The sequence below is a fragment of the Ostrea edulis genome, chromosome 10 (genome assembly GCF_947568905.1).
Source record: "Ostrea edulis chromosome 10, xbOstEdul1.1, whole genome shotgun sequence".
Taxonomy (NCBI): Eukaryota; Metazoa; Mollusca; class Bivalvia; order Ostreida; family Ostreidae; genus Ostrea; species Ostrea edulis.
In genome coordinates this window covers 39,492,033-39,506,408 of record NC_079173.1, presented here as the reverse complement: position 1 = coordinate 39,506,408, position 14,376 = coordinate 39,492,033, and the positions used below count along the sequence as shown (strand labels likewise).

Genomic DNA, 14,376 nt, shown 5'->3' with positions numbered 1-14,376 from the left:
CAATATTTTAATGATGCCTTTGCTGTTCTTGAGAGATTTTTTTAAAAAAATCCTATATATTTCATTGTAAAGTATTGATCCCCAATTGTTGGCATACCCTACCCCTGGGGTTATTACTTGAACATACATGAATCAACACTATGAAACGAATGTTTCACATAAGTTACAGTGTTTTTTACTCTGTGTTGTTGTTGTTGTTGTTGAATTTGTAAAAAAAAAAAAAATGTGACAAAATTTCACTAATTCTTGGGTATTTCCGCTTAAAAGAGTTCATATAACAAAATTGATGTATTTCCCCTGCATAAACTGGTAAAAGCAGGACACATGAAGCAACTGATTTTGAATGCAAACATTTTTGGCAAGTCCTCTGGGTTAAGATGTTCATGTGTGACAGGCCTGTCTTGCATGCTTGTTAAAACATCACCTTTTTCGAGAACAAAATGATATCATTCGCATCCCAATCTCCAAACAATTTTTGGTTAACTGCATTAAATGCAATGCACACAAGTGAATTTGCTACACATTGTTTACCTCTGCTATATTCTGAGAAAGTTCCTGACCCTTGATGAAAGTTGGCAGACACGCATTTCAAATTATGGGATCTTTTCTTACATTGTGACTTTTCTTTTTTTGACAGATTTTGGCTCTCCCTTTGATGACTATCAAAATCATGATTTTTTTCTTTTTTTTGCTACCCTTCATATCTGATGACGACAACAACTGTCAACTCTTGAAATAACTCATTCAATTCTTGAGTCAAAGTTAAACCAGTCCAAAGAAAATTTCACTATTGAAATATCACCCTTGAAAACAAGTGTCAACTCTTGAGATAATTCATTCAACTCTTGAGATAAATCATATTCGTGACAAAGAAATGTAAACTTGATTTCCAATATATACTTCCAATGGAGTTCTTTTCTTGAATAACAAATATATTCACAAAAACATGTTCATTTATATTTCTTAATCAATGTTTACAGCTATCTGACTTGACCATGAAAGAGCGCGGGAAATGGAGCTCGGCCCTTTCGATCGAAGATTACATGTTTACACCCAGATTTAGTATTAAAATCTCAAAAAATGCGTCCAAAAGAAATATTTTGTAAAATTGTACGAAATTAACACATTGGGTTTCAGATAATTATCTTGAGTTAATGCGTTGGCAAGAATATACAGTTCTCTCAGGAAGACGTTTTCTCCTTGTTGATAAACAGGATAGCGTGGCGCGTATGGATACAGAGAAATAGTGCAGAGTTTAATATTAAAATCTAATTACACACAATTTCTGCTTGATAAATACAACAGATCACATACAAGGAAGACTTCTTCAATCTGACATAAAACAGAATTTATATATAACAGTTTAATAAAAATGGAACATAGCATCAATGTGAACTATTTTTTGATAGGCCGATAAATCGGCTAATTAACATAATTTTCAGACATAAGAGGAGACAGCTGTTTACCCAGAATTCCTAGAGAAAAATAGACCATGTTTTCCCCGTCTATATGTGAAAATGCGAATGAATACAGAAGCAATGCAAATCGTTTCCTACAGTCCAATTCTGTTTTTCTAAGATCGTGGAATAAAATGTTGGCAAACGACAAATAATTTTGATCTTGTTTACAAACTAAACACTAATTCGCGATTCCCTTTTGATGTGTGGACTTTGTTTCATATCGAAGGGATAAAAATTGCATTTCATAAATCTTATTTAACTCGCTTATCGTAGAGGGTAAACATATGGATCCTATATCAATCTCAAAGTGAATTGTGACAGCTTTTACGTTGCATTAGCATATGTGACAACAAATTTCTTATATAAAAATCAAAGTGATTTCGCAAATGGTAGTGATTAAAACAGGGCGCCATTGAAGCTGGGGTCTGACATACGAGGCTGACTTACGTCACCTCGAAAAATTACATCATCATAATACGGTAACTGTATAGCTATGTGTATGTACAGGTAGGCTGATTTAAGTGCGCTTGTAACTACTAAAAAATGATTTGGTTCGTTTTATATCTTCTGAATTAATTTTTTGTAATATCATTGATATATGTACATAATAATTGTAATTTTCATAGCTTCATGTGCGTTATTTATTGGGAATAATCATGTTATTCGATCCACAGACTTTACAATAGTATTTATTCCGTAAATGTGACTTTTAAAAACGGAATAAAAAACATCATTAATTAACATCTGTAAAAATATACAAGTATTAGTAACTAGTTAGTCCGTGTACCGACTATCTATAATCACATATCTTTATACATATAACCATGATAACGATATTGTTAAGTCCGCGGATCGAATAACATAATTATGCCATTTGTTGCAAAAATCTGATTTCACGTGTCGGTTATATTTCGTCATCATTCTATTTTAGAAAAGACTACCTTTATTCTATATTTCCTACACACGTGCAAAAATGATTGATTTAATATATCACAGGTTTCAAAATTTGCTGTGTGTTTTATTTTACTTACATACTCCGTTCTCGATCCCTCTTCCGGTCACGAGAAATCGCAAGTTTAGAGTGACACAGGGGTAGTCGGATCCGTCATTGCAGTCGTACCCAGTAGAATTGATGGGAATGATTCCTGGTGTCGACAGTATATCCACAGCAACATGAACCACGGGGCGTGTCCGGAGAACAGCAACTTGGTCTGATTTGAAACCAGAGACTGCCAAATCTGCAACCAGAAATAACGTTAGACATGTAAAATGTAGAAACCAGAGACTGTCAAATCTGCAACCGGAAATAACGTTAGACATGTAAAATGTAGAAACCAGAGACTGCCAAACCTGCAACCGGAAATAACGTTAGACATATAAAATGTAGAAACCAGAGACTGCCAAATCTGCAACCGGATATAACGTTAGACATGTAAAATGTAGAAACCAGAGACTGCCAAACCTGCAACCGGAAATAACGTTAGACATGTAAAGTGTAGAAACCAGAGACTGCCAAATCTGCAACCGGAAATCAGTCTTCACGAAAACTCAGTGGTCCGAAGACCGAGGCCAGTGAATTTTACGATCGGGTCAGTAAAAATTAAAGATCAGGAAATCCGATGGGCTTGTAGACTTTTTGTAAGTCACATTAAATATAATGTTGGATTTAGATATTCTAAACGTCTTATTTGCTTAAATTTACTATCAAAATAAAAATAAATGGAAAAAAAAATAGCACGTAAAGTAAGTGTTTGGACATCGTGGTTTGTTTATTTCGTAAAGAACGATAACTATACTTGTCATTGTCAAGATAACTTGTACGTTGATCGCGTGAATATTAAACGAACAACTTGTTGAAACAACAAAAATGGCCACACTCTGTATCGCACAGCACACCGGTAATTGCTGCTTTATTGCATTGTCCAATTAAAATGAACTTCATCAAGTGCAGTTATCTCTGATTTTATGCAATTTCTATAGTTTATAGAATTAATCATTTACATTTGATGTTAGTAGAGTAGGCTACTTTGATGTTGGTAGAGAAGGCTACTTCCTGGTGCACTCGGGCTGTTTTCATGTTTGTGAAAAATACATGAAGTTGTAGTCTTGTTGTTTGCAGGTGAAGAGAGAGAAAATACCGTGTACGGTGTTGTTTTTCTGGAATCGACAGAAAGGATGTCTTAGGTGGATATAAATACGAGTAATAACCATAGTTTCAGTAAATTAATTGTACAATTTTACAATGCATTCCATAATGTATGTGATAAACATATGAAAATTTAGGGGGCCAGTGAATTTCACAGTGGGACAGTAAATTCAGACAGTTCACTGGTCCGACGGGCCAGCAAGTTTTAAATGTTTTCGTGAAGACTGCGGAAATAATGTTAGACATGTAAAATGTAGAAACCAGATACTGCCAAATCTGCAACCGGAAATAATGTTAGACATGTAAAATGTAGTAATACACGTTTATAGAGAACCTCCAGGGCCAGCGAAACACCTTTTAACCAAATTTCGGTTTTTTTTATCCTTCTTCAGAAGGGAAATAAATATCACTTCGCAATAAACATAAATTCGTTATAAGTGTGTTCGCTAAAAGCGTATTTTACTCCATACGAGAAAAGAATCTCACATGTACAACATAACTAAAGTTATTATTTAAAAACAGAGATATATTACTCAAATTACAATTGAGCCATCTTGATGGCGCCATACTCTTCCTCATTAAAAATACAAAATATTTCTTCTAAAGAATAATAACTAATACCAATTTTTCTCACAACACAATTAAACTGAATCAGATGTTTTCTCAATTCTACTTTTATTTAATTTTCCGGATGATCAGTCGACAGGGAATGCTTACTTCTCCAAGGCACCTGATCCCACCTCTGGTACATGTACATGTATATCTAGTGGTCCGTGTTTGCCCAACTCTATTTTATATTCCTTTTGGTACCTATGAGATTGATCACTGTTCGTTATCTTCACCTGTTCATACATATTGCAAAAGAGTTTTTGAAAATTACCTCCATAAAGGTTGTCGTCAACATCCACCCGCGACTTTGACAGTGAATATCCAAAGGTTATGATTTCTAGGTTAAAATCTGCTGACGTAATTCTCTGCGAATATGGCCACGATTTTGGGAAATTATCATTAAAGCCATTATATATATATACAGCGCCTCTGTGGCCGTCTTCAAAAGGTGCTCCGATTGCAATATCTAAATGGTGAATATACTCGATATGAATAATAAGAATTATTAGATTTTATGAGTGGGTGGGTGGGGGTGTCAATATTCGTGGATTCTGCGGGTCCCTCATCTAATGAATTCCTAACTTCAACGAAAAAGACAAATTATATAATGTTTCAATATACATCAATCATATCCACGAAATTACATCCCGACGAAACTGTTATTTTTGGACAATCCACGAAAATTAAACCCGGTGAATGTAAATGATTTCACTGTAGTCAGCTGTGAAAATTCCATTAAGTGAGATAAAACTGAAAATTGGTACATATTCATTATTTCCGTTGATCGTTCATTTGTACAAATTACAAACCTGATATTCCATCGTTTGTAATGTCTCCGAGATTAACAATAGCAGTTCCGAATCGTGCCCATGGTTTCATCATCCCTCTAATCGCAAAAGGCGTGTCCTTTATGATGTCCTTATAGAGTACAAATGCAAGACAATTATTTTATGCATTATAAAATCATTTATGATTTTACGAATTATTAATATGCTCATGTAATAAGTTAATAATGCTGTATAATCAAACACATATTCTTAAAATACCTGCATTGATAATTACATACATTTATGTATAACGACAGTAATAACACAGGCCATATAGCTTATCTTGGCAGATGTATGGCTCATGTCTATGTTTGGGTCAAATGCTGTCTGACGTGTTTCATACCGATTGTTATGCCGTTCTTGGCACGCTGATTTTGACTACGGATAACTCTGTTTACCTGATCAGGTAATACGGCTCATGGCGGGTGTGAACGATCGACAGGGGATGCTTACTCCTCCTAGGCACCTGATCCCACCTCTGGTGTGTCCAGGGGTCCGTGTTTGCCCAACTATTTATTTTGTATTGCTTATAGGTGTTATGAGATTGATCACTGTTCGTTATCTTCACCTTTCATGTAAAAGATCGAATCGCAATCAAGGCCCCAAATTTGTCATACACAACATGGTGTAAAAAAGAAACCCATTAAGGATTCGTATATATCAGTCTGAAACATTTTACCACTGTTGGAAAGATGTTCAAATAATTTTTGCATACATTCCAATGTGAACCCTTGATCCCCTATTGTGAACCCATGTTGAACTTAGGGGTCACGGTGTATGCCAATATGCAGCTACACTACACCTGGATGTGCAGTGTAAACACATCAATATTGGCAGATGAAAACCTGATATTTCCCGTGACGAATATCATAAGATTTTTGTTCATATACCTATCCATGTAAACTTCTAAAACAACTGTTGTAGCCCAGTCGAAACCTTAATGTTCATAATATAATCAAATTTAAATTTACACAATATGATACTGTATTTAGATTAATTTGATATATTGTACCCTTCTGATTATTGGGGATTTTTTTTTAAAACAGAATTTCTTTTATATTCCCATAAAATACTTAACACCTCACATGTTTCCGCCTATACCCCAGGGGTTATAAATAAAATTGTATTGATACCACGTAGGGATTCTTAATAGTACATTGACGCACTATATCATTGCCGTTCTTGAAGATTTGTAAAAATAATTTTCCTAGATCATTTGAACCTCTACTATAACCCAGTCCTGACATAAGGAGGCAAAGAGTGAGTTAACTTTAATCTGCATTACATGATGTTGTTTGCATATCAATTTGACAAACTGTGCCATTGCAGTTCATCGCGCCTTGAACAAAGCTTGAACTTCATTTTTTTTATGTAAGATAACAGACAAACAGACGAAAGTAAATTTTCAACAGAAAAGCTCACTTAACTTAAGCTTGCAGATCAGGTGAACTACAACATGAGGGAATAAACATGACCAATGGTCTTAAATCTATCAACGTCTCCTTAAATACGTCACAAAGTTTACGTCTTCATCCAAAATCAATGCTTCAAAATCGTAGTAAATCTTCAAAGTTTCCTTCACTTACAGAAGATCCTGTTCCGAGATATATGTAAACAGAACCACTATCCACGATAATGCTTCCACTTGATTGGTTGACATATTCTAAAGGAGCACCAATCAGGACGTCGTCAATACTGTCTCCATTCACGTCCGCCACACACACTGCATGCCCGAAACCACCGCCAAGCTGACAGAAAAAACATTTGAATCATATCTTTTCTACAATGTGTACCTACACTGGCCAGAATTCACTTTATTTGATGATTTTGAATTGAACCTAGTTACGTTTGATTAGATTTGCCATTGATTAACTTCAAATACACATGTAACCGAGTAAACTTCCTAGATATATCATCATCGCGTGTAGTAGTCAAATCATTCATATTTTTTTTGGTTTTCTTTTTTTCTTCTTCTTTTTCTGAAGTCACTATCAGATCAAATTTGTTAACATGATTAGACATTTTGCTTTTCGTTTCACTGCATTACAACGTTGGGAATTCAATCAAGCATGAAATTCACAAAAATGGAAAAGACACCACAGAAACCAAACAAAAAAAACAAACAAACAAAACAAGAGATGTTTGTATAACATATATGCCCCCCCCCCCCCATGGTGCAAAATTGAAAAGGGTTATACACACACATCATTTAATTGATAGTAGTATCATCAATTCAAAATATTGAGCAGACAATATCTTCCTGTGTCAAGAGTGAATTGACCATGTGACCTAAAAATCAATAGGGGTCATCTACTCCTTATGCTGTACCAGTGTATCAAGTTTGGTGTCAATCAAGCAAATAATTTTTAAAATATAGGAGACAATATATTACTATGTCCAGTTCAACAATTGACTTTTGACCTCAAAATCAATAGGGGTCATCTTCTCCTGAAGACGTACCAGTGTATCAAGTTTGATGTCTGTCAAGCAAAGGGTTCTCAAGATATTGAACGGACAGTATATTCCTATGTCTAATTTGACCCTTGACCTTTGACCATGTGACCTCAAAATCAATAGGGGGTCATTTTCTTTTGAAGATGTACTGGTATACTAAGTTTGATGTCTGTCAAGCAAAGGGTTCTCTAGACATTGAATGATCAGTATATTGCTATGCCCAATTTGACCCTTGACCTTTGACCATTTGACCTCAAAATGAATAGGGGTCATCTACTCCTTAAGATGTACCTGTGTGCCAAGTTTGATGTTTTTCAAGCAAAAGGTTCTCAAGCTATTGAGCGGACATTATATTCCTATATCCAGAGTAGATTGACCCTTGACCTTTGACCTGAAGAACAATAGGGGTCCTCTTCTACTCATACCCAACCCACATATGAAATATCATTATCATCAAGTGAATGGTTCTCAAGATATTGAGCGGACAACATGTGGTCTACCGACCGATCGACCGACCAACCGACCGACCGACAGGTGCAAACCAATATGCCCCTCTTCTTTGAAGGGGGGCATAAAAACGAGGCCCATAGGCCATCTGAATCGTCATGACCCTGTTGTTCTTCAAAAGATTTTCACAAGATTATAACTCTCTTCAATCCCCTGACCCCGTAGTATGAACCCAACCTATCCCCATGGAGGTTACGATTTAACCGTATTTGAATCTACACAACATGGGGATGTTTCAATATCAATGTCACTAAATGACCTTGCCGTTCCATAAAAATAAACCTTTTAATCAATTTCCCTATACATGTATATTCTAATGTAAAATTGAACCCCTATCTAAGTCCAACCTTAGCCAAATACGAATCTGCACTACGTTGGAATGTTTAAATAAGATAAATGATGGCTCATGGTGTTTTATAAGAATAATTAACAAGTATATATATTCCAATGTCAAACTTGGATCCTCATTTTTGAGCCCCCCCCCCCCCCCCCCCCCCCCCCCCTCAGCCTCCTTTTTTGGTATTGATTTGAAGAAACTTAAATCAACACAGTATATAATGTACTTAAGAATGCTTGCATATTGATCTAACTATTCAAGAACCTGCATGTTTTTAAAAAAAATAATCTCATATCTTGTCATGTGAAAATCCTACAATCCCGAACCGCGATTTGATTAAACAGGATTCTGCACTACCAAAGGATGCTTGAATCTTTACATGGCTATAATCAAGGTACTGTTGCTTTAGAAAATTATATTGTCAAAGTTTATTCCATATGTATTCCTATATATAAAAGTGTGTTCCCCATCGTGGCACCATCTGAAATCCCATCCCCACCCCACCCCACCCCACCCCACCCCACCCCCATAGTCATGATTCGAACAAACTTAAATCTACATTACTTAGGAATGTTTGGATATAAGTAATAATTAATCATGGCCCTGTTGTTTTAGAAAGATTTTCCCTATACATGTACATGCTAATTCTTAACTTAAACCCCCTATTGTAGCCTCACCCTATCCCCGGGGACCATGATTTGAACAAACCTACATCTGCCCTAGCTATTGTTATTTGTAAATCAATATGAATAACCATGGTTCTGTTCTTCTTAAGAAGAAAGCTTTTAAAATATTATTCTCCGATATATTCCAGTTCAAAACTTTGATCCCCTACTGTGATCCCCTCCTAACCACGGATGCGACGATCTGAGGAATTTTGATTGTACACTCATTAAGGAAGCTTTCATTTAGTTTTGTCTTTTCTGGTCCAGTGGTTCTTTCGAAGATTTATGAATGACTCTACCCTGTTTTAACTACTAATTAACCTCCCCTTGCAAGTGGGCATGGATGCTGAAACTGAAACCAAAACAGGAAACCCTTTTACCCTAAGGATAATTAGTGCTAAAATTGCATTACTTTAGTACAGTAGTTCTGGAGGAGGAGGAGATGAAAATGTATAAGGTTTACAGACAGACGGACTGACAGAGTTGATCGGAATATAGCTCACTTGAACTTTCATCGCAGGTGCACACTATACACCATCAAAATGTTTATTTATCATATGTATACGATGTGACCGTTGGACCGAGCGAAGAATGTTATGGCCATTGGAGTGTCCCAAGTGGTAATCATAATTCCGTTAAGTACGGTAGATTACGATTCATTTAAAAATATATATATTGAATGAAATTTTCCTTGCGCTAAACACCCAGTAACATCTAGTATTAAAGGGGTTTATATGGGGACACCAGTTTTACCGCCTATTCATTGAACGCGGGAAATAAAACGCAAGGCGACGTAAACTGTGCATCGCGACGTCATATTTAGCCTCGATTTTTTTCTCTTTTTAAAAGCAAACAATTATAAACAACAATAATACTGTTATCTGCACCGCCATCCCCCACCACCACCCAGAGGGTTGTTTTAATTTATACTTCTTTTAATTGTGCCATATGCAAATCTTTGAAATTTGTATATTCCTATAGTAATTTAACGGAATAAACCAAATTTAAAGAGCAAATAACTCTTACTAAAGGAAAAATAAATCTTACATTTTATCGCGGTGCAGATAACGGTATTATGCCACATTCCGTATGCAATGAAAAAGGCCGTTAAAACTAAACAAAATTAACCAATGAATTCAAAATGGTAAAAAAGTAACCGTAATTTTATCGTATATTCTTATTCAAAGAAACTCATTCATCTATTTAGTCGTATTACGGTTTTATATGTATTTATGTGCTAAAACCTGTTACAATGATAATTATACTATTCACTTTGAACAAACTGAGTGTTTATATTACGAATTGTACGTTAGAGTCTTCTATTATTGGCATTCAAAATAAAACACGAATAACTGTTGCAGCAGGTAATGAAAAAATAAATAGCGGCGCCCATATGGATCACGAAAATTTCAGTGAACGTATATAGAGATTATCTCTTTTTCTTTCGCTGATTTTGACTTTTTTCTTTTACATACGTGATACATTTAGAGCCTTGCTTCGCGGACGGGCCGAGATGCATCCATGGAACGAACTCATTTCAACCTTGGTGTAATAATTGATTCGTCAATATGCCCCTTGAATTGTGCAAATTACTAAAGATATTATATTTTAAAACATATTTTCCTTTTTATTACATGTGTTTATCCTACTTACTTTTGTATTCTTGTGGGAATTATGGGATTGATCATTGTTCCTCATCTTTTTTCATGTGTTTAGATGATTTCTTTCACTCCGTACATGTATGAATTACTTAACAATTTAAAGCACCTTTAACTAAAGTGGTGATAAATCAGTTACTCATTGATTAATCTTTAACCGGACGGACGCAATTTCAGATATGCACACATTGTAATCATTTCTTATCAAAATGATCTTTGCATGTCCAGCTGAACTCCTGGAAATTCCACGTGGCTTACATCATTAATCCCACAGGACAAATGGAATCGTTAACTGGACAGACGCAATTAGGCTCTTATCAAAATGATCTTTGCATTATCTAGCCGAACCCCTTAACATACCACGTCTTAGATAATCAATCCCTCAGGACGAATGGGAAAATTCTTTGTTGTGTGATGTGCTTGTTAAGTCTGTATATGTTTCGTAGAATATTGCATATTTATGTCGTTATTGTTGGAAACAAAATATTTATTTATCATCGGCCGCCAGGAGCTAGACAGGCGATTATATATGTTATAGTTTTATAAAAACTCCATGTTCTACTGTTGGCCTACAATATAAACTCGTTTATATACACCCAAAGTCCTCGCTGTTATTTGATTATTTTATCAAATTGCAGTAGTTACATGTACTTATATCTAATCAAGATTTTGATAAATAACAATACTAATTGGTAGCAGGAGACAGTTTCGCACTATAGGCCCGGGGACAGTTTCGCACTATAGGCCCGGGAACAGTTTCGCACTAAAGGCCCGGGGACAGTTTCGCACTATAGGCCCGGGGACAGTTTCGCACTATAGGCCCGGGGACAGTTTCGCACTATAGGCCGGGGGACAGTTTCGCACTATAGGCCCGGTCAACTTTTTCAAAAAATGGAAATACCCCATATTTGAAGTGATATTACATGTGTAAAAATGTATACAATAATTTTAGGATGCATGTCAAATGTAGCCGAGTGCTAAATAAAAATGTTGATATACAACATGTAGGTGTCACCATGATTCCTAGCATATAGATGGGTGCAAGTACGTGGTCAGTTGCTGAAGAAATTCCGGTGAGAACATGCAGGGTCCAGCAAAAGGTTTGTAGCTGTGAGGGAAGGTGGATGGCCCCATATGAAAGATAGATTTTTGAGAAGGGCAAATAGGGTTCTTGATTGTGCGCAGTGTCTAAATCCCCATGTTTGGTACTGTAATGGTGTGGGGGTGGTGCAGATTAGCCCAAATGAGAGAAAATCAAAGCAAAAAAAAGGGAAACCTGCTCAGAGCATGTTTTGTGCACCAGCACCAGTATTTATAGATTACATGTAATTTAGGGTCATAATTTATTAACTACACCAATATGAAATACAAGTATTGACATAAAAGGGAAATATGATTTTGCATTAGTCTGTCATAATCTGACTTTGATGTACACCCCCTATCCACATGTTTCAGAATCAAAGAAACTGTCCCCTGCCACCAATTTTCGGTACACGGAATCCATTAACTCGTACTATTTATTTTCGTACTACAAGCGAACTCAATTTTCTGGTTTTATATCAAGTAATCTGAGTTTGTAGTATTTAGTTTCTCTTTGTTGTGCGCTATACCCGATTCATTTCTTTTTCTATTCATACGTTAATTTTCAATAAACATTACTCATTAAAAATAGATATGACTATTCTTTTTATAGTTAACTACATTCAACATATTAATTTTTTTTTCTTTCAAGGTGAAAATTAATTCAATGGGATTTTATCTAATGCAATGGGATAAATATTTGAAATGTGAACAATACCCGTAGCCTGCCAGAATGAACTATGTATTGAAGGGGGAAGACAAGCTTCGATATAAAAGCATGAAGGTATAATCTATATGGTTTGCTTTCCATACATGTAGTTTTGATGGTTAACAGGGCATGCTTACTCCCAGGCACCTGATCCCACCTCTGATACTCCCAGGCACCTGATCCCACCTCTGATATTTCCAGGCACCTGATCCCACCTCTGATACTCCCAGGCACCTGATCCCACCTCTGATACTCCCAGGCACCTGATCCCACCTCTGATATTTCCAGGCACCTGATCCCACCTCTGATATTTCCAGGGGTCCGTGTTTGCCACACTCTTAATTTCGTATTTTTAAATTGATCATTGTTCGTTATTTTCAGTTTTTCACTTTACATAGTTTTGATAGTTACCAAGTAGTTCGACACTTGTGTCAATAAGTTTTCTTGTATTAATTATTATAGTTATATAGCAATGGGGGAAATGTGCAATGGACATGTCCCACGTTCGTGAATTATTTAGAAATTGAAGTAACTTTTATCACAATACATATAAAAAATGATCTCCCAGATTTTAAAGCAAGATTTCAGGTTTAATTTAACATTTCAATCGACTCAAATCGACTTCCTGATTTCGAAATCTCTACTAATGAGATAGCGGGTCACGTGATACCGTGACGTCATATGCGACAATAGCATCTCTCGCCGATCAGCTTTTTGTGAAGAAACCTGTTATTATTTAACTTCGTTTGATACCAGTGTGGTACAGGTAGATATTTTTTTACATCAATGACGAATTTGTTTTATTAGATATTATTCCTTTACATTAAAACTGTTCAACAAGAAAACGACGAATGGAATTTATTGATATAGCCTACTGCATACCGTGCATACTGTCATGCATGTACACGCATCTACATTACGTTAACATTTTGTTTATTTGCATTATTTATAATTTACAGTCATTCAATTGATTACTAATGTTCTTCATTTATATATTTTTAAAAAAAATATGCCTTGATGTGAATATTTTAGTTATAATCCACGCGTAGCTATCGAACGATGTAAACATGGCGAAATCAAAATAAAACACAATTGCTAAAAATAATACGTAAATTAGGTAGGGCTTTTTACATGTCTTATCAAATATATGATATATATATATATATATGTATTTTAAATCATAAACGTAGCCGGGGGTCTTTTAAAAAAAATTGAATTACGAGAAAATAGCAGTTGTGGACAGGTCAATGCTATCAAAACTCTCGAACACAGGGCTTCCTCAAAATCTAAAGAATACCTGTAGGTACTGGCTGTTATTGTTATCAAAACCGTGGTCTACAGCTACCTGAGAAAGATGTTTTGATAACAATCACGGCTAATGATGACCGGCAGTCTTTAGATCTCGAGGAAAGCCCCTGTATACCCGAGTTTTGATAGCATTGACTTCGGATACCACATGGATTATAAATTACACAATCAGAAATCAAACAATAGCAAAAAAGCACAAATAAGTTATTGAGAACTGTTACAGTAGTAAAAAAAAAAAAGGAAGAAGAGATATTTGTATTTATAATTTATCACGGCTTTATATTTATAAAGGGAGCGAGTTATTGAGATATTTCTATTTATAATTTATCATGGCTTTATATTTATAAAGAGAGAGAGATAGAGAGAGAGAGATAGTTATTGAGCTATTTATAATTTATCACGGTTTTATATTTATAAAGAGAGAGAGAGAGAGAGAGAGAGAGAGAGAGAGAAATTTGTAAAACTGTAGCAATAATAAAGATAGATGAAATAATATGGCAATAGTGTTGCATCTTATGACAATAATTACTCATTTAGTCAATGATTGAGAGTAAGGGAGAGAGAGAAAGGGGGGGGGGTAGACTATCTATGTGTCAGCTACTGTTTGGGATACCAT

At 35.5% G+C, this 14,376-nt stretch overlaps 1 protein-coding gene across 1 annotated transcript in view; it reads right to left on the bottom strand.

The window, feature by feature from the left end:
- Positions 1-14,376, bottom strand: part of LOC125666057 (integrin alpha-1-like) — a 42,888-nt gene that overhangs the window by 15,368 nt on the left and 13,144 nt on the right. Inside the window, exons 9-12 of the mRNA XM_056150952.1 lie at positions 6,629-6,790; positions 5,025-5,133; positions 4,487-4,681; positions 2,492-2,698 (exon numbers count right to left, since the gene is read on the bottom strand). Coding sequence (XP_056006927.1) covers positions 2,492-2,698; positions 4,487-4,681; positions 5,025-5,133; positions 6,629-6,790 — 673 coding nt within the window. The remainder of the gene's footprint in view (positions 1-2,491; positions 2,699-4,486; positions 4,682-5,024; positions 5,134-6,628; positions 6,791-14,376) is intronic.